The sequence below is a fragment of the Canis lupus genome, chromosome 23 (assembly GCF_048164855.1).
Source record: "Canis lupus baileyi chromosome 23, mCanLup2.hap1, whole genome shotgun sequence".
Lineage (NCBI taxonomy): Eukaryota > Metazoa > Chordata > Mammalia > Carnivora > Canidae > Canis > Canis lupus.
In genome coordinates, this window is record NC_132860.1 from 9,889,940 (window position 1) to 9,910,649 (window position 20,710).

Below are 20,710 nucleotides of genomic sequence, written 5' to 3' on the forward strand. Positions count from 1 at the left end.
CTACTGACATTTTAGGTCAGGTAATTCTTTATTGTGGGAGGCCTGTCCTGTCCATTTTAGGCTGTAGAATCTCTGGCCTTTAGCCACAAGGTGCCAATAGCATAACACCCAGTTGTGACAACCAAAAATGTCTCTTGACATTTCTGAATATGCCCTGGGGGACAAATATATCACCCCCAGTTGAGAACTCCTACAAAAGAGTAATCCTTGCACATGCATACTGGAAAATACAGCAGGGATGTGGATGACAGTATACATTGCTGAAGCCTGGATACAATCTAGCTATTAACAACAGGAAAATGAGGGATCCCTGGGTGGCGCAGCGGTTTGGCGCCTGCCTTTGGCCCAGGGCGCGATCCTGGAGACCCGGGATCGAGTCCCACATCGGGCTCCTGGTGCATGGAGCCTGCTTCTCCCTCTGCCTGTGTCTCTGCCTCTCTCTCTCTCACTGTGTGCCTATCATAAATAAATTAAAAAAAAAAAACAAAACAGGAAAATGAATAAAGAAATTGTAGTATATTTATTGAGTGGAACACCACACAACAATCAAAATGAGTTAAGTATAGCTGTACTCTTTAACAGTAATGCATCTTTCAAACATTGAACAAAAGCAACAAATCTCAATAGAATATACAGTTCATATGAAGTTCAAAAACAGGCCACATTAAACGCACAGTTTAGGAAATCATAAGGCAGTATGTTTAAAATAAAGCGAAAGAATAATTGTCTACTAAATCAGAGAAGTGGTTTATCTCTTAAGGAGATAGAATGCAGTCTGAGCTGAGTTACTGTTTATCTTTTTCTTAGCTTGGACAATGACTTCCAGGTATTTTCTTTATTGTTTCTCTTTAAAGTTACATAGATTATTTCTGTATATATGACAGATTTCACAGATCTAATAGAAAAGACACAACGGTGGCTAAATTAATATGGTATTCAAGGCTGTACCTTGAAGGATCCCGATTGTCCTTAAGTAGACACTTGGGAGTCATTTTAGACTTTTATTAAACAAGATTAGGATATTAAAAGCAATGATTATTTGGTATAATATCTGAAGTATACTAGGTGAAATATTAATGAGCTCTGATTAATAATCACTAGCTGCTTCAAAACATAAACCCCAAAATGCTAAGAGGCTTAACACTGTAGAAGTTTCTTGCCCACATAATAGTCCACGTGGCAAGCAGCTTTCCTCTACTTGGTGCTTGGAACTGAGGCTCTTCCCAGTTTGTGGCGTCCCCGTCTCCCAGGCCGGTGTAGTCCTGTGTCAAGAATGACCATCAGGAGAGTGGTAAAGGAGTACCCCCTTTCTTATCCACCTTGCATTAGAAGTTAAATCACTTCTACTTATGACCCATTGGTAATAGTTGCAAGAAGGGCTGGAGTATGTAGTCCCTGCCTGAACAGCTGATTCTCAGTAACATCTCTCTGTTACAGAAGGGGGAGCTTGAACTTTCACAGAAAACTCTCAGTCTTGGGGTGCCTGGTTGGCTCAGTCATTAAAGCATCTGCCTTCGGCTCAGGTCATGATCTCAGGGTCCCAGGATTGAGGTCTACACAGGGTTTCCAGCTCAGCGGAGAGTCTGCTGCTCCCTCTCCCTCTGCTGGTTGCCTCTGCTTGTGCATGCTCTCAATCTTTAAAAAAAAAAATTCTCAGTCATAAGCAAGTAAAACCAGAAGCCGCTTAGGTGGCCGTTGCAGTCACCTAGCATGACAGAAAATAAAGTAGGGCTGTTGCTATTTAGCTGGATCTAACTATTGCGATCGCTTATTGATCCTAATCCTGAATATGTATCCTATGCTATTAAGAATGTAGGGGATCCCTGGGTGGCCCAGCGGTTTGGCGCCTGCCTTTGGCCCAGGGCGCGATCCTGGAGACCCAGGATCGAGTCCCACGTCGGGCTCCCGGTGCATGGAGCCTGCTTCTCCCTCTGCCTGTGTCTCTGCCTCTCTCTCTCTCTGTGTGACTATAATAAATAAATAAATAAATAAATAAATAAATAAATAAATAAATAAATAAATAAAATCTAAAAAAATAAATTAAAAATAAATTTAAAAAAAAGAATGTAAAATCTGACCCTTTTTATTGCTGGAGAAACAAGTAGTGAGGGGGTTTCAGGAAGAGATTAATTTTACATGAGGTTTGCAGGTCTTCAGTGGGAAAGCAGTTTTATAAAGGTATTACCTGTTTCAGTTGATTTGTAGGCTGCAGTTTTCCTATGTTTTTCATATCCTCTGTCATTCTGAATTAGTCATTTGTCATTCTGAATTAGTTTGAATTCATGACCTATTGCTTTATAATATGCCAGGAAGTAGATATTAAAGATTTGATTAATTTTTCTTCCTTCAAAGAATTTTGTGTGAAAGTAATGGTATGACAAAGAATTAAACTAAAACTTGTCCTGGCAAAACTATGGTCATGAAGATGCATGAATGAACTGATTCCTACTACAACCTGGATGAACTTTGAAAACATTACATTAAGGGAAAGACACCAGATATAAACGGTCATGTATTGCATGATTTCATTTATATGAAATGTCCAGAATAGATAAATCTATTGGCAGAAGATAGATTAGTGGTTGCCAGGAGCTGGGGGAGGGAGGAAATGGGAAGTGACTACTAGTGGGTGTGGGTTTCTTTTAGGGATGATGAAAATATTCTCAAATTAGATAGTGGTGATGGAAAAAAACCACCGAACTGTATACTTTAGAAGGTAAGTTTTATGGTATGTGAATTAATCTCAATTTTTTTAAATGTATGAGGTTATGATTTAGTTTGGGAGTTTTGTTGGACCAGATAATTAACAGGAGATAAAAGACTGTGTCTTCAATAACTACATCCCCCCACACCAGTATAATCTCTAGTCTGCGCTCCTTTGTGCTACAAGTACTGCACGCGCTTGCCCCCAGTCTCAGTTTATAAATTCACAAACGGGCACCTGGGTGGCTCAGTTGGTGAAGCTTCTGCCTTCAGCTCTGGTCATGATCCTAGGATCGAGCCCCACATTGGGCTCCTTGCTCAGCAGGGAATCTGCTTCTCCCTCTGCCTGCTGCTCTGCCTCTTTGTCCTCTCTCTCTCTCTCTCAAATAAGTAAATAAAATCTTAAAAATAAATTCACAAACAAAATATATAGGGATAAAAAATATATATATATAGGGATAGTGGGAGCTAGCAGGTTTTCACAGGAAGCTTTCTGTGGTGTTAGTCCTTGTCATTGTCCAAAAGTTGGGGCAAAATTGAACACGGGAGATGAATTTGGTCCTTGGGAAAGTTTAAAATAGCGAACACTTCTATCAGGAGAAGAGATGTTATGAAGATGATCAGCTGATCAAGATGACTGTAATCCTGATGAACTAATGAATGAAGTATATGAGATCCACAGAGAATAGGTTAAGCGGTAAAAAATGGAACCATCAAATAAGCTGCTTTGAACAACTTTGCCTAGAATATAGTTTGTCATCTGTCAGTGGTCAATAGATACTTGAGAGAGAAGCTTAGCAACCTTTGGAAAAACAAACACCCTCTTTGTAACTGGTATTGGAAGGAAATAATCTTTAATGATATGTGTCTTTTGTACAACCATCTAGTGATTTTAAGATAGAGTATACCTGGGGTGCCAAGGTAGTTTAGTCCGTTAAGCCTTCAACTCTCGACTTCAGCTCAGGTCATGACTTCAGGGGCATAAGAGTGTGAGCCCCACGTCAGGCAGGCTGTACACTCGGTGTGGAGCTGCTTAATATTGCTACCCCACCACTCAAGTGCACACTCATGCTGTCTCTCAAAGAGTATACCTATAATTTTAGAGTTTATAATACTATCTAATAAAAAAGAGTCTCAAAGGGCATGTGGGTGGCTCAGTCAGTTGAGTGTCCGACTCTTGGTTTTGGCTCAGGTCATGGTCTCGGGTCCTGGGATCAAGCCGCAACTCAGGCCCAGCACTTAGCAGTGAATCTGCTTGAGGATTCTCTCTCTGTCCCCCTGCCCCCCCAAATAAATCTTTAAAACAAAACAAAAAAAATGAGCCTCAGAACATGGTTGCAAGGTAACATTGTTATCTTTTAAAGGCCTTAAATAATATTTGTAACTACTGCTTACATCCATCCCTGAATTTGTACCAGAAGACTTCATTTGTCCATAGGAAATACAAGTTTTAGTTAGCTGTATGGAGTCAAATGAAAAACAATATTATCTGAATTTTGCATTATACTGCTTTCACTGGTGTCATTTATATATATATGAAACAACACATTTGCTACATATAAATGATAAGTGAAAATCACCTGGCTTTATTAAATTATTAAATAGAATTTTCATGTTTGGGATTTTTTTTTTAAGATTTATTTTTATTTATTTATGATAGACAGAGAGAGGCAGAGACACAGGCAGAGGGAGAAGCAGGCTCCATGCTGGGAGCCCAACGCGGGACTCGATCCCGGGACTCCAGGATCGCACCCTGGGCCAAAGGCAGGCACGAAACCGCTGAGCCACCCAGGGATCCCCCATGTTTGGGATCCTACAAAAGTTATCAAGCTCAGTTGAAAACCAGTAAGAAATGACTGAACTTTTCCTTTTTGCCAAAAAATAAATTTGTAGCTGACTTCATTTGTATTCTGTTTTTAGCCTCAGTCAGACTTGTTGGGGCTTATTCAGGTCATGATTGTGGTGTTTGGAGATGAACCCCCAGTCTTCTCTCGTCCCACTATTTCAGCATCTTATCCACCATACCAGGCAACAGGGCCACCAAATAGTAAGTATAATTAAGTTTTGATTTTTAAACTCATACAAACAAAACATAAAACCTTGTAAAAAATTTTTTTTCATGCCTTCACTTTTTAGCTTACCCAATTAGTGGATTTTTTGGAGGTATTCTGAGGCCACACATCTGCATGTACAGATTCCCACCAAAGACGGGCATTTGGGCTTTCATTTGTGGGTAGAAATCTAACTATGAGTGTGCTAGATTCAAAAGTGGAAGAGAAAGCTGAAATAGAGCTAGAATTATTTTTTATCATTATCATACATGCCATGGAATAGCCCTTTATGATCAGTTTGGAAACATAGAACTCAAAAGGTAGCCTGCTTTTCTTTGCAACTGCAGAATCAGTGTTGTAGATAGGAATCAATTAGAGTCAACTAAATCATTCACATTCTGCTATTCTGGCTGTTACACAAGTGGACATCTAGCTCTCAGCTTTCTTCTCTTTAGTACAGCCAATTCATGATTTTATCTGGTGTGGAGAGGGTGTCAGTACTCTCTCCTGGTTGATATACATTATCTCTATTGGTTTTTTTTTTTCAGTAATTCTTATTAATACTTTCAAATCACCCTGGATAATTGAGAGTTGGTGGTACTTACTTGTTTTAACTTTACTAAACCTGTATTGATTTCATTGTGTTTTGAGCTGTGATTTTTTTTAACAAATTTGTTGAAGATTATAATTAAGCAAAACTTGTTAGATTATGTGAGCTTTCATTTTTCTCATACTGAGAGTTCTCTTTTTAATCTGTTCTGTCTTGAGGAACATCTTGACTCACAAGCTGAATGGAAATCTAACAGAAAGAACTTTCTGTACCTGTTTCCTTTTCCTTCCCTGCCTTCACAGAATAAGTTTGGGTTTAGGAATTAGTAGCTCTTTTATGAAAAGTTTTAGTAATTCTTTTGGACCAGAAATTTGTTTTCATCTTAATAAATTCTGTTGACTCTAGTACCTGAGATTAGACCACCTTGCTCTTTTAAGTTTGAAATACCAAAATATTTCCTAGTTTGCTATTTGTGTTTATTTTTCTCCAGTAACAGCTAGAGACCACTGAAGATAACCTTTTCAGAATTTTAGGCAGTCTCCTAAGCAACATTTTTTCCCTAAATTTCTTCCAGTTTTATATTGACATTGGAAGTGCAGCATTCCAGAAAGAGACCGCAGGAAAGAGATTATTTTTGCAGTTAATTTTGCACTCACTGTATATCACATTAAACAGTCTATAGCTGATTTAAGTAAATTACTACAAGAGACCAATTTATTGTCTTTTAATACTTCTTATACATTTAAACAATATTAATTATTAGTAGTAGGTGTGACTATAAAGAGATAAAAGTCCAAATTCCATTCCCACATACACACACACACACACACCAATGAATGGAAATTTGGATAAATATTACCTCCTAGTTCAGAAATTATATACTTATATTACTATTTTTACCATTACTCCAAACATTTTTTTATCTCCTCTTTAGGATGACTTTGAGCTAGCAGTGAGTCACATTAAAAGATGTAATAGCCAAACCTCATTTTTTGACAACTAACAATCATAATCAACATTGAGTTGTAACTTTGAGACACAGCTAAGGACTTCATATTCATTCTTATTTAATCCTTATATTAACTCTGTATGTTATGTGTATTTGTATCCCATTTTATTCTGGCTCTAAAATTACTTTACCTCATTTTCTTCTTCCTTGACAGTCTTGGATCCAAATAACATTTGTTGTTTCTAAGAATCAAAATTTAAAGGCTTTAGTGGAATTAGTACCTTTTCAGAACCTTAGGAAAGGAAAATTGCTTCTGATTACGAAGAACCATGAGGTGGTGGCTTATGTATACAGACTAAAACTAGCACGAGGGGGTAGTAATTGACCATATATGTTGTTGACACTTAATAGTAGCCTTGTGTTTTGACATTCTTAAAGATCAATTGCACTTTGCCCAGGAAGAAAAAATGCCTTACGGAATCCAGCAATTGAGACATTTCAGGAGGTTTTTTTTTCCCTTTCTGAAATAGCATTGGCCATCTTCCTAGCTTCATTATACTTAAGAAAAAAATTTACTTATAACATCTGTAGTTCATCCTAGTAGGAAGACTGTGAACACTGATACTTGGAGACTGTATGCTCAGCAACTCTGGTTAAGATTTCTGAGGCCCTTGGAGCCCAGTGTGTAGGTCTCCCACCCACTACATTCTGCGTTTTAAAAGTTCGTTTCTTGAAGCCTCCACCTCTCTTGCCTCCAAGCCTTTACATACTATTCCTCTACTATTTCACTTTTATTTACCCCCACCTCCTAGGTTTAGATTAGCTGCCTCCTGTATGGTGTGTGTGTGTGTGTGTGTGTGTGTGTGTGTGTGTGTGTGTGTGTGTAAAACTCTGACTTCTCCTGTCATAACATTATCACTATGAAAAATTATTATTCCTTATCTCCTGCAACTTGAAGCCAAGAGTTCTTTATCAGATTCCTGGTGCTGGTTACATAGAAGGCACTAGAATATTTATTGAGTGGATTAAGAGCTAATTCATCATTGTATTCAGTGAGAAAAATTTCACTGAGAAACTGATTCTCAGACAAATCATTTCCAATTAAAGTCAAAATTAACTTCTCTTTTTCTTCCCCTATATTGATTGGCCTCCTGGCACCACTGACCAGTTCTAGGTCCTTAGTGTTCTAAAAAGTAAACCATTCTTTAAGCTTGCTAGATTTGAACCTTTTTTTCCCCAGGACTTCCAATTTTTTGTTTTGTTTTTAACCAGTCTGGCTGAATATATGTTTTGTAAAGGACTTCTCATAGTAATTTGAAGTCTTTTAAAGTTCTCAAGCCAACAAAACCAGCTGTGCAAATTGGTCAACATGATCCTACAAGAAATATCAAAAGATTTCTTAGATACAATAAAGAGAGCACTTTCTAGGAAGCTGACCTTGGACCAGAGGAGGGCAGAATTACCTTCCTCCAAATTCCAGTTGAACCATCTGCTGTCTCAGGTTACAGACTGTTTGAGAATACGAAGAGCTGACCAGGTTGACCTGTTGGCTGGTTATTCCTTGTTGGGATTGTCATGTGTATTGTAATGCCTCATAGTTAATGCATTGAGAATTTTGTGATTTGAAGATACTGCTTGCAGTAAAGAACTCATATGGGTGGAGTGTTTTGTTTTGTTTTGGTGCTGAGATTTGGATTCTTTACTCATATGAAATTTTGCAGTGGTTTGAGAGTGATATATGTCTTATGTGATAGCCCATATATCCAGGACTATGCATATTATTTTAAAATGTTAAAAATTATTTTTAGCTTCCTATATGCCAAGCATGCCAAGTGGAATCTCTGCATATCCATCTGGATATCCTCCCAACCCCAGGTAATGAAAAATCTTTTGAATAATTGTATTAGAAATTCTATTAGATCTAGAACTGAAATAATGGGTGCTAGCTAGAGCAGTAAAGTAAACTTAACTACAATATCATGGAAGGTAAGACTTGGTGTACTGGTGAAATTTTATGGTATGTATAGAATTCCAAAGGAGTTTTTTCCATTCTAGAGAAATGTAGGTTCATTCTATTTAGGGAGAAGGAAAGAGTGAGATAATGATAATGATCTTGATTAGTTTTGGACATTTAAATCCTTGATTGCTCTCCTTCTCTTAACACCTTTGTATATTTACTGTAAGTAGCCAAAAGGGTAATGGAATACTAATTATAATGAGTTCAAGGAGAAAAAAATAATTTAATACCCTTTTTATTTATTTATTTATTTTTTTTGGAGGGGGAGAGAGAATCTTAAGCAGGCTTCACGCCTAGTGAGGAGCCCGGTGTGGGGCTCAATCTCACAACCCTGAGATTGTGACCTGAGCCAAAATCAAGAGTCGGATGCTCAACTGACTGAGCCACTGAGGCTCCCCTATATTTTAATACCCTTTAAAAAAAAACTTAATGTTTCTATAAATTACAGGGAATGGATTAATGGTTCACATGATCAGGTCAGTCTTATTTATTCATTTAGTTCAAAGACTATACTGCCAGCCTTTATTATCCATTTGATAATAACATAATTCAAGAAGGTTAAGTTAATTGTGAGATCAGTCTATGAGTAAGACACTTGAAAATCAATAAGAAGTAATTATTAACCCATGTTTCAAGTGTGTAGTTTTAGTGGTAATCTAGGGCTGCTTTCCGAAGAGTGGTCTTTGGGTTGACTTAAAATGCAAGATGGCCAGTGTCCAGGTGAGATTTCTGGCTACTTTAACTAGCAACAAGAAATTTTTCACCCTGCTAATAACTCTTTTTAGCTTCACATAACCGTCACAGATAAATGTGGCCAGATTCCTGAACACCTGATGTACATATATAATATGCAGGATCGTATAAGTTAAATTTAGGAATCTTATTTATTTCCAGATCTTTCTTAATTTCAGAGACTTGCTTTACATGGTAGTAAGCATTCTGTTGTATTAGAGAGGTAAGCAGACTAGATGAGTACCTGTCAGGGACAATGAGAAAAGATTCCTAGGATTGTAATAGAGAAACAGGCTGTAAGTTTTCGATTTCTTGAGGTATTTAATTTTCTGATTAAGTTCTAGAAATGGAATCTTCTTGTCTGAAGCCTTGAAATTACAAGCTTTTACAAATAATGGTCAGTAGTAAGAAAGAACTTTGGACATAAGGAAGTGGTTGTGGGAAGTACAATAAGGAAATGGACTCCTGAAAAATGAAGCCATTTCAGAGAAACTTGTAGATGAAAATGAAGGCAGAAAATATTGACAAAACTGTAAATCTTATTCACTTAGGTAACCATAAAAGTGTCTTTTGTGAGGTTATTTGTAAGAAGTTCCTTTTTGAGACAGCCTGTTTTCAAAGATTGATGTTTTTTTCCTTTGAAATGTAACGTTTAATCTCAAAATATAAGTAATATGCTAAGGAGTTATTAAGGGTAACTGTATTCAAATTGCCATCTGTATCTTTCTGTATATAAAAGATTTTGGCAGAAGAGCTTCAGAACCTCTTTCTCTTCTCCCTTTGTCCTAAAGGAGAATTAATAAATCAGTGACTCAAGAAGAATCTTTATCTTAAAACAATGAATATGAGAGTCTTTATTCTTGCTCTAGAAAGTTGGACTAGATGATCTCTAAGTTCTCTTCCAAATCTTAAGATCTTTTGAAAGTTTAATTTAGCACCTGCAGCATGTATACAAGGAAACTAAAAGGTATGTCAAGAATGGTTGTTCCAGTTTGGGTCTGTGTACTAGCACGCATGTAATAAGGTATTAGGAACCAGTTCCTGGTATTAGAAAAGACAGACAGTGGTAAGTGCTGTGATAAATAGAACTCTAGAGGTGGGGGTTACAGCTGCTGTGGAGGTGGGAGCTCAGCAATAGCTTCAGAAATGAAAGAACATGTTTACCAGGAGGACCTTGAAGAAGGAAATGCGGTGTTCAAAGGTGGAAGGGGCAGGAGAGAGTTCTAATGTTCTGTGACTGCGGGGATACTTTCTAGTTCTCAAGTCCAGCCCACTCATTTTATGTCAGCAAAGATGCGAAAGCCCCCAGCATTCCCAGGAAGAGGAGAGAAACACTGTTGTATAGTTGAAGAATATAGGGTTAGGAGTAAAGGAAATAAAAAAGAATAAAAGTGCAGCCGCCATGGATATTCCAGATCTCCCAGAACCTCCCCTGATCTCTTCTAGCTGATAGTGATTTTCCATTCTACATCTCTTGATTTTTTACTTGACACTGCTTATTTCCTTGATTCTATCAAGATTGTTTACAGGGATCATGCCCTGTTGTGATAGCATCTTGAGGAAGAAATGGATTCATACCTTAGCTCCTACCTTAAGCACTTAGATACGGTGCCTTAAATATAATAAAAGTAAAATGTGAAGGAGTACATAACAAAAAAGGAACATAAGAGTATTGGAAAATTCTTTTTAAATATGTAGTTTTAAAAGGACTTTTCAGAATATGAAAAAAATGTGCTACATATAGAGCAAATTGTTTAGTAATGTACAAAGATAGAAAATAGTACTACTCGGTTCTTTACTCAGGAAGAATTATTAACCCTGAATGTAGAGCATAACCATGAAGAAGAAATTGAGCAAACTAAGAGACATGGGAGTTCTTGGAAGTTTGTCTGTAGGCCTAGAAAAGTTTTATACCAGGTTACTGAAAAATCCAGCAATGTGATCACAGATTGCTTTTAAAAGGTACACAAAAGGGGAGTAACCCCAGAAAAAAACATGTTTATCCCAGTTTGCAAAACTGTAGATTCAGAGATTTCAGTAAGATTGGCACGGTTTCCTGGCACCACAGTAGCAGGGCTATTACTAAAGAGACCAGAAACAAAAGCAGCGCTCAGTAAGCCTTTGGCATGTGTCTGGAAGGAACAGAATTGCCTGCTGTTTTCTTCTTTGATTTTGCTTTTATACTGATAGATGAGGGAGTATTGTGATTACATTGAATCTTCAACAAGCTCTACAAAATTTTTTTGTTGGGGACAAGCAATAAAGTGTGAGCTGGTAGTACAAACAGTAGAATCTTTGAGCCACTGCACTGGAAAGGGATTATTGACTCCAAACTCAGGGCTCTCACCCCAAGACTCTCAACTGGCTGGGTTTCATAGTAATTTTAGTGGACCTGTACAAGGCATATTGATCAGAATTGCAGTTGTCATAGATCTGAAAACTAATCAAGATTCATTGCCCAACAGGTAGCTAGTGATCATCTTGTTTTACTTTTCTTCTCCCATTGTAAGGGAAACACTGCTAAACCAGTAAGCATTCAGAGGAAGGTCACTAGACCTGAAAAATCATGTCCTGTGAAGAATGGTTGAAGGAATTTAAAAGATTTCACCTAAAAAGAGAAGGCTGATGTTAGAAGTCTCCTATTCAGTTAGTTTTCCAGAATGCCAATTTAGGACCATTAGGTAGAAGTTATAGCAAAATGATATTCAGTGTTCAATAGAGAAAGATGACTATCAGGGATATTATTAATTATTTTCTTTAAAGATTTTATTTATTTATTCATGACAGACACAAGAGAGAAAGAGAGAGGCAGAGGGAGAAGCAGGCTCCATGCAGGGAGCCTGATGTGGGACTCAATCCCGGGTCTCTAGGATCACGCCCCGGGCTGAATGCGGCACTAAACCACTGGGCGACCGGGGCTGCCCTGTTAATGATTTTTTAAAAAACAATGTTAGATAAAAGATTGGAGGAGAATACTTTTAAGGAAAGTTTCTCTTGACTCTGATATGAATAAATGAGTGAGACAAACTATCCACAGCATGAGATTATTATTTTTAAAACTGTTTAAAGAGGAGAATTTTCAGATCAGATACTCACAAAGGCTATCAATGAACCATAGGTAAAAATTAAATAATATAATTTCCCTGGTATGCTAATTAATTGGAATGAGAAAGTTCTCACAAAATTGTGGTTACTTTCAGTTTTGATACTGTCCACCTGCCCTTAGAAATACTCTAGTTGCTTTTTGATCCCTGTGAAGGCAACCATCAATAAATAGGGCCAAACAAGAATATTTTAACCATTTACTGAAGACCCAATGTCATTAATGGAACTTCTCTAGAACTTAATTTGAATAGACACCTGTAGCTTTAAAAGTCATCAACTGATACAACAAAATGTCAAGCTTAGCATCCTGAATGGGGTTCTTAAAGGTACTCTAGTGTTGAGTCATCTTAACATTTAATGGGTTTTTAAATTCTTTTTTCAGTGGTTATCCAGGCTGTCCTTACCCACCTGGTGGTCAGTATCCTGCCACAACAAGTTCTCAGTACCCTTCCCAGCCTCCTGTGGCCACTGTTGGTAAGTACTCTTCAAAACTGTATTTTCTCCCAAAGTCATGGTCTCCTGTTGTGAAAAGTGTGTTTCATTTTTACATGTGAAATGTTAGAATATTCTTGTTACAGGAAAAACTCTTAATGGTCAATGTCCTATAATCCAGAACTTGAAGTAGGTGGTTTATCATTATGTAAATGAGCCTTCTAGTAAGGCACAAAAAGAAATGATTGACTCTTTTCACTCTTTCCTATGGGTCACATATTTTTGTTGATGAACTTTGTATGGGTTGAACTATTAACGGATACTTTGATTTCCCTGGCCTGGTTATATGTAAAAACAGATGAGCATCTTTATTTTTTTTTTTTTTTTTAAATTTTTTTTAATTTTTATTTATTTATGATAGTCACACAGAGAGAGAGAGAGAGAGGCAGAGACACAGGCAGAGGGAGAAGCAGGCTCCATGCACCGAGAGCCCGATGTGGGATTCGATCCCGGGTCTCCAGGATCACGCCCTGGGCCAAAGGCAGGCGCCAAACCGCTGCGCCACCCAGGGATCCCAGATGAGCATCTTTAGGAGAAGAAAGCACTGCTGGGTATATTGCAAATTATTACAGGCCAGTAGTTCTTGCTGTTTAGTGTTGGCTTTTTAGGGTGCCTGAAGTATAATTTTCTTCAACTGAGAAGATGTAAGCAGTACAAGAATTTCTACGGATTCCCCACCCCACTGCATACCTGTCTGCCACTACCTGTACCACATACCTGCCTTCTCTCATAGATTAGTTGTCTTTGCTCCACAAGATCTTATCCTCTCTCCCTCACTCGGGGGCCAGTCATTTCAGCAGTCCTTCCCTCCCATCATCAGTTCTTCTCTGCTGGATTGCTCCTCATCGACACACAAAAAAATAATGCCCCAAACTAACCTTTAAAAATCCTCCTCTTGGTTCAATTTTCTCATCACTATTCCATTTCCTCATTCCCCTCTGCAAGCAAAACTCCTCAAAACAATTATCTGTACTCCATTATCTTCAGTTCCTCTTCTCTCTTAAGTCGCTCCGTTTGGGATTCCTTCATACCATTCCACTAAAGCTGCTTCTGTCAAGGTCACTAATGACCATTACAGGCTTGAATCCGACAAGTAGTTACTCCTCTCCACTTACTTTGCCTGTCAGTAGCATTTGGCACAGTTGGTTACTCCTTCCTTGATACACTTTCCTCTCTTGTTTTCGGAATGCCATACTCGGTTTTCCTCCTGGCTCGCAAATACACATACTCAGACTTCTTTACGGGTCCCTCCTTTTCTTAATGTTGGTGGGCCTCTTGCCCTAGTTCTTAGCATTCACTGTACTCACTCACCTGGTGATTTCCTCCAGTCTTAGCTTTAAATGCCATTTCTGTGTCCACAGTTCCCAAATGTATGCTTCCAGCCTGAACTCCAGATCCTCATAGCACTTGCCTTCTTACTACCTCCATGTGGATATTTAGCAGATATCTCGTCCAACATGACCAGAATTAAACTTTGCATCTTTCTACACAGCTTCCCCATCTCCATTGATACCTACTCAGTCCTCTTACTTTGGCATCGTCCTAGATTCTTCATCAGGAACCTACTGTCTTCAAAATAGATCTAGAATCTGATCATAACCAGTGCGAGTCCAAGTCAGCACATTGTCTCTCATCTAATTTATTTCAAAAGCCTCCCAAAAGGTTTCTGTGTTTGTCTGTGGCCCTATATTCTGTTTTAAACACAGCATCCAGATTAATCATATTAAAACATAAATGATGTCACCCCCATGCTCAAAACCTGGCAGTGTTTCCCCGTTTCACTCAGAATTCAACCCAGAGTTCTTAGGCCTAGACTGAACCGACCATTCAGGTGCCTGTGTTAACTCATTATAAGCCATAGGAGGAAGCCATAGGTTTGAAGCATTTTATAGCTTAGACTAGATTATTTCCACATATCCAAAAATCAGGAATGTGGGGGAAATGGTGTATTTAAAATCACATTTAATGTTTATATTTTTAGAACAGGTCATCAAAGAAATTTATATTATATATTTTTTCAAGAGTACTTTCTTAGGCTAGAAACATTTTATGATAATCTTGGCTATCCTTTAATATGTATTTTTCTACCTTGCTTGCCTACTTAATTTTTTTCATCATTGTACACAACACTGTTGGACCTCAAAACTGTAATACAGGAAAGCAGAAGCATAAAAGTATTTGAATGTTAGAGTTCACAAATAGTCAACATTTCCTCAGTATATTAGTGGCTGCCAGGATTGTGTTGTTATTATTCTCTGTACTACCAAGGCCATGAGGGAGAACAAATGCAGTTTGTTTATCCTTGTACTTTGTATAACTTTATAGTTTCACTGTATAGGTTTTGATTTTATGGTGTAAAACAAGCACCTGACTGAAAACATCAACAACATGTCTTTTTATTATTGATATGAATGCCTGTGCAGGTGTTGGTATTTATCCCCAATATCATGAAGTAAAAGAACCATTTAAGAATGAATAGGGACCTCTGGGTGGCTCAGTGGTTGAGCATCTGCCTTCAGATCGGGCGTGGTCCTGGGATCCCTGGATCAAGTCCCACATCGAGCTCCCTTCAGAAAGCCTGCTTCTCCCTCTGCCTGTGTCTCTGCCTCTATCTGTGTCTTTCATGAATAAATAAAATCTTATTAAAAATTTTTTAAAAGATAAAAATGAAGTAATAGAGGGTCGTGTGGGTGGCTCAGTCGCTTGAGTGTCTGACTCGTTTCGGTTCAAGGTCAGGATCTCATGGGTCTTGAGAGCCCTACATACAGCAGGCTCCTTGCTCCATCTGTGTGAAGATTCTCGCCCTCTGCCCCTACCTCCACTCATGCACACATGGGGGGCACTCAAAAAATCTTTAAAAAAAATAAAATAAAAATGAAGTCATGGAGATTGTATTCCTTATAGCAACTTCTTTAAACAAAGTACTGAAGAAGAATGAGGATGGATGTAGATCCTGGGACTTAAATAGCTCTTTCTGATTCCACTCAATGTAGATTTTAAATATTTAAAAGAAAATCAGAATTTGTTTTGTCATTTCATTGTATAGCTTTTTTATTAGATAGCGTCCCACTTTATCTGACGTAAAGCCACTCCTGTGAAATTGAAGCCCACTGAGGGCAGTAAGCAGTGAAGACAGCTGTTGAATAATTTAAAAACCTGTCCATGTTGCTTTTCTATCATGTCTGGGCAACTGTAGTGATATTTTAATACACTTGTATTATATAAGGGGAGAAAAAGTGGTGATCCATAACTCAAATTTTTCCTAGGAGTCATTTGTAAGACCAGGTGTATTTTTAGTATATCATCTTTGCAACTATCAAAAACATTTTCTACTGGAAAAAGATGTGGAATTTGCACAACTTTCCTTAGATTTTCTGTCCATTGTAAGCATTGTTTATCAACAGAGGCATCAGAAGAGAAACTTTTCTTGGTAACTGAGGGTAAAAGTTAAATTTTTAAAAACTTAAATTTCTGTTTCTTTGGATTAAAGTATGTGTTTAAGAGTGAAACACTTCTGTTAGGACTAGGCATATAACTTTCACCAAGTTGGTATTGCCAAAACTGTAAGAACCTGAAGGCTGATCTTAAAGGTTTAAAATGACTTGACCACCAAACCAAGTTATAAAGAGTAAGTTTAGGAGACAACATGAATACTTGTTTATGTTCTCTTAACAGCAGATACCAGAAGACAGCTTAAGTAGGTATGGATGTATGTTTTCTAGGCTGACAAATGGGTACTTAAGAGAAGCTTTAGACCCCAATGAAGCATCTCAGTGGAGAAGGCCAAATTCTGCTGGATAGGGAAGAGTAGCGTGCTGTGGGAGTGGTTAATTCCCACTCTGCCAGATGCCTGTGTGCTAGCGGTGTCAGTGGTGCATCTGGTGGCAGTGCTTTGGGAATGATGAGGTGATTGGATATTGTAATCTGGATTAAGAAAGATTGGGGGTTATCAAGCCAGTGTTCGAGAATGTCACTATAGTGTGGTCCAGCGTGGTGCTCTCAACAGCGTGGAGCCACCTAATGAAACCTCCCCACGTTATGACTGTGTGTGTGAAGAAAGTCTGTGAACTAACTGGCTCCATTCTGAAGTTTATCAGAGGATATACTATCAGCCATACTTCCTTTGTGCCAGAATCTCCAGGTTTATTTCTTCTCAGTGAAGTCCTTTTATCAGAGAGTGGTTACAGAGGTCTTCACCCTGATTTACTTAGTGTTTTGAAACTTTGAGGAGAGAAATTAACAAAATGAAGTGCTTCTGCCCTTATACTTAACCTGGAATAGAATCTATTCTTTGGATACTTTGGATCTGTTGTTAAGATTCTTATCCTTGAGAGAAATCATGTAGCTAATGCACATCTTGAGAAAGAGTTCTTTGAATCAAATAATCATGAGAAGGGGTAGATGTGCCTTTGGGATATATATAATTAACTTTTTCTATATTCAAATGGAAACCCATTTCCACTTTCCAAATGGAAGGTTTTGCTTTATGTATATGAAGTAATGCTTCTCACTTATTTTAAAAGATATCAATAAAAAGAAGCCTCACATTTTTATGTACAACTCCTTTTTGTATTTCCAACACACAAAAAAAACACATAAATCTTAGGTATTGGACAATTTTTTTCCCTTGAAACACATGCTGTGTTCTTTTTTCATAGTTTCTTTTCAAGACTGGAAAAGTTTATCCTGCCATTTGTCCTATATCCCACTTGGATACTTTTGTTCCTAAGCCCAAGGTAACATTCATTAAGCTACTTTGCAAGGACTCAGTTCAGAATGTTTTGGTAGAGTTGTTAACTGCTAACGGCCAAGCTTTGGCCATCATGATGTTAGGTAGTCAGTCACGTGTGCTTTCTGATCAGCCCTGTCCACTTCAGTGTCCCCCTCCCCTGATATGTGTGCATGGGTTAGATCTCCGTCATGTTTCAAATCCCCAAGTAAACTAGCTCAGGGTTTTTCTTTTTAAAATCTGTCAGTACCATAAAGCCCTTGGGTATGTTTTAACTTACTGGCCTTACACAGGATTTCCTTTACATTGTTACACTGTCCTAGGACTTCGATTAATATTTTACAGAGAGATATGTTAGGGCCCAAATCAAATTTAACTTTTGACTCTTATTTTTAAAGCAAAACATACAAATATTTCACTTAATCAGCTATTCAGAGTATCCTAACCAAACTTTATTTTTATAATGGATCTTACATTTACAAAACAAAATGAATTTCTACAAAACCTCAAAGCTGTAATTCCTGAGGACTGTTTCCATTGTTTAGACTCTGTTGAGAAGTCAATGTCACACTGAATTTGTTATATATGTTGTTAGTAATGAAGGAACAAATCCGTTCACATTGAAAAATCTGTTCACATTGAAAGGAACAAATCTGTTCACATTGAAAAAAAAAGTCTAACTAGTAATATGTATTGAAACTTAATACAAAGATCCTTTTTTGGGGGCAGCCCGGGTAGCTCAGCGGTTTAGCGCTGCCTTCAGCCCAGGATATGATCCTGGGGTCCCAGGATCGAGACCCACGTTGGGCTCCCTGCATGGAGCCTGCTTCTCCCTCTCTGCCTGTGTCTCTGCCTCTCTTTCTCTCTCTCTCTCTCATGAATAAATAAATTTTTTAAAAAAGATCCTTTTTTCTATTATTTGTAGAGCAAAACAAACTTTTATCTATAACTGTATAATTAATATAGTAATATAATAATTAAGCCATCTCACATACAAGATCCCTAAAAAAATGATGGATCTGAAAAAAAAAAAAATGATGGATCTGAGCATCAAGTAAGGTAGTAGGTGGTGTCTTCCCAACCACCACCACCACCCACTCTGCCCCAGTCAAATGCACAGAGGTGTAAAAGTTTGACAGTCCTTTGATCCTTGTCAGTGTGAAAGTTCTCTTTGGAGGCTTATTTCAGGACACTATGTCGATGATTGTAGTTGACTTATAGTTCTGAATCCTAGTCTTCAGACTTTTAAAATACATATGCTATGATTTGGGGTTTGTTATAGTGCTTATCCCCACTGGTATTTTTTTCTTGTCATTTTTTGGGAATATCCTAGCTGGGAGTTACCAAGCAAAATGCTTAGGGAAATATATCAATATTCAATTGATGATGCTCCTCCTATCACATTTACCCTGGCACCATAGATATATGAGTACCCTTTTGAGTTTAATATGATTAATGTAATTTTGTCTAGTAACTAAAAAGTGTGGCCTTAATCAGTGAGTCATTGTATGCTATGACACCCAACAGGACACCTCCATTCTTTACTAGAAAATTATGACTGGTAACCCCAGGAGTTAAAGCCAGTACCTACTATAGAATTTCTTTTGGAAATCTTCCTAAGTGCTGTATATCACAACCTCAGAGTTTAGTCATGTCATCTTAAGACTTTTTTCCTAAATCATAAATAAGGATCAGAAACAATAAGTTTGGTAGAATACTCTTAACAGACATTTCAGAAACTGGTTTTACCTGCATTAAAGTCTTTTTTTAAATGTTAGGAGCAGGGGCGCCTCAGGGGCTCAGTTGGTTAAGTGTCTGCCTTCAGCTCAAGTCATGATTCCAACGTCCTGGATCAAGTCTGTGTGAGGCTTCCTGTTGAGCAGGGGAGTCTGCTTCTCCCTCTGCCTGCCTTGCCCCCCACTCCATTCCACCTTGAGCTCTCTCACTGTCAAATAAATAAGGTAAGGATTAAAATGTTAGGAGCAGGGATCCCTGGGTGGCACAGCAGTTTGGCGCCTGCCTTTGGCCCAGGGCGCGATCCTGGAGACCCGGGATCGAATCCCACGTCAGGCTCCCGGTGCATGGAGCCTGCTTCTCCCTCTGCCTGTGTCTCTGCCTCTCTCTCTCTCTCTCTCTCTCTCTCTCTCTCTGTGTGTGTGTGTGTGTGTGTGACTATCATAAATAAATTTTAAAAAAATGTTAGGAGCAGAAAATCTTGTAAATGCTGCAGCAGAATTATTTCTACATCTTCCATTTGTTGGTCTTTGTTTCTTTCTTTTTTTCTTTCAAAGATTTTATTTGTTTATGAGACAGAGAGAGGCAGAGACATAGGCAGAGGGAGCCCGATGTGGGACTGGATCCTGGGACTCCAGGATCATGCCCTGAGCCAAAGGCAGACACTCAACCACTGAGCCACCCAGGCATCCAATATTTATTTAATGAAGAGGAAAAAAACTTGGAAGAAAAATAAGCTTCCTATGGAGTAACATTCCTTCGAAAATAGAAGTTGGTAAACATGAGGTTTTCTTGACCGTTCTGTCTGATAGTGTTCTTCCCTCTCCGGCCATCCTGGATTAGTGAGTTTATGAGCATATAGAAACTGTCCTTCCAGAATCTGGCGCCCTCTCATGTGCTTCTGCCTGCTAGTCGCATCTCTCGTTTTTTATGATTGTGTAGCACCATGTCTAGTTTGTAGTAGTAACTACTTTGGTATCCTATCTTTCTTTTAAAGTTAGTTATTTGCTTGCTTGCTTGCTTGCTTGCTTGCGAGACAGAGCACAAGTGCCAACAGTGGGGAGGAACAGAGGGAGAGGGACAAGCAGACTCTACACTGAGTGCAGAGTCCGACATGGGGCTCGATCCCAGGACCCTGAGATCATGACCTGGCCGAAAACAAGAGTCAGATACCCAACCAACTGAGCTAGGCACCCCTGGTGTCCTATTTTAATGAGGTTCATACCTCAGTAGGTTCATACCTACTTACCTTACTTTTGAAAACTTGAATTTTCATGTAAACTAATGTACACCTTTCCTTGTGGTTTATGTTTATTTTCAAGAAGCATAAACCTGCTGATGGTTTTAAGTACCCTTTCTCTTACTGATAGTGGTTATAGAAACTTTCTTAAGCTTAAAGATTACTGCCCTGATAGTGTTTAAAAGATAAATTGAGGGATGCCTGGGTGGCTAAGTTAAGCATCTGCCTTCAACTCAGGTCATGATCTCAGGGTCCTGGGACAGAGCCCCCCATCAGGCTTCCTACTCAGTGGAGAGCCTGCTTCTCCCTCTCCCTCTGCAGCTCCCCCCACTTGTGGTTGGTCACACTCTGTGTCAAATAAATAAATAAAATCTTTAAAACAAAAATCAAAGATAAATTGAGGTCCCC

At 38.4% G+C, this 20,710-nt stretch overlaps 1 protein-coding gene and 1 long non-coding RNA gene across 3 annotated transcripts in view; one reads left to right on the forward strand and one right to left on the reverse strand.

The window, feature by feature from the left end:
- TSG101 (tumor susceptibility 101) overlaps positions 1–20,710 on the forward strand; it is a 42,308-nt gene that overhangs the window by 14,411 nt on the left and 7,187 nt on the right. The window contains exons 5-7 of the mRNA XM_072793837.1: positions 4,624–4,750; positions 8,062–8,128; positions 12,490–12,581. Of these exons, the coding sequence (XP_072649938.1) occupies positions 4,624–4,750; positions 8,062–8,128; positions 12,490–12,581 (286 nt within the window). The remainder of the gene's footprint in view (positions 1–4,623; positions 4,751–8,061; positions 8,129–12,489; positions 12,582–20,710) is intronic.
- On the reverse strand, positions 501–19,448 carry LOC140614698 (uncharacterized). Of its 2 annotated transcripts, XR_012015492.1 has the most exons (4): positions 19,078–19,448; positions 6,445–6,495; positions 2,186–2,293; positions 501–1,635 (listed from the first exon to the last, which is right to left on the reverse strand). It is a non-coding gene; the product is annotated as an uncharacterized lncRNA (long non-coding RNA). The 2 variants fall into 2 exon arrangements; XR_012015491.1 differs by lacking the exons at positions 6,445–6,495; positions 19,078–19,448 and having other exon boundaries at positions 2,186–3,135.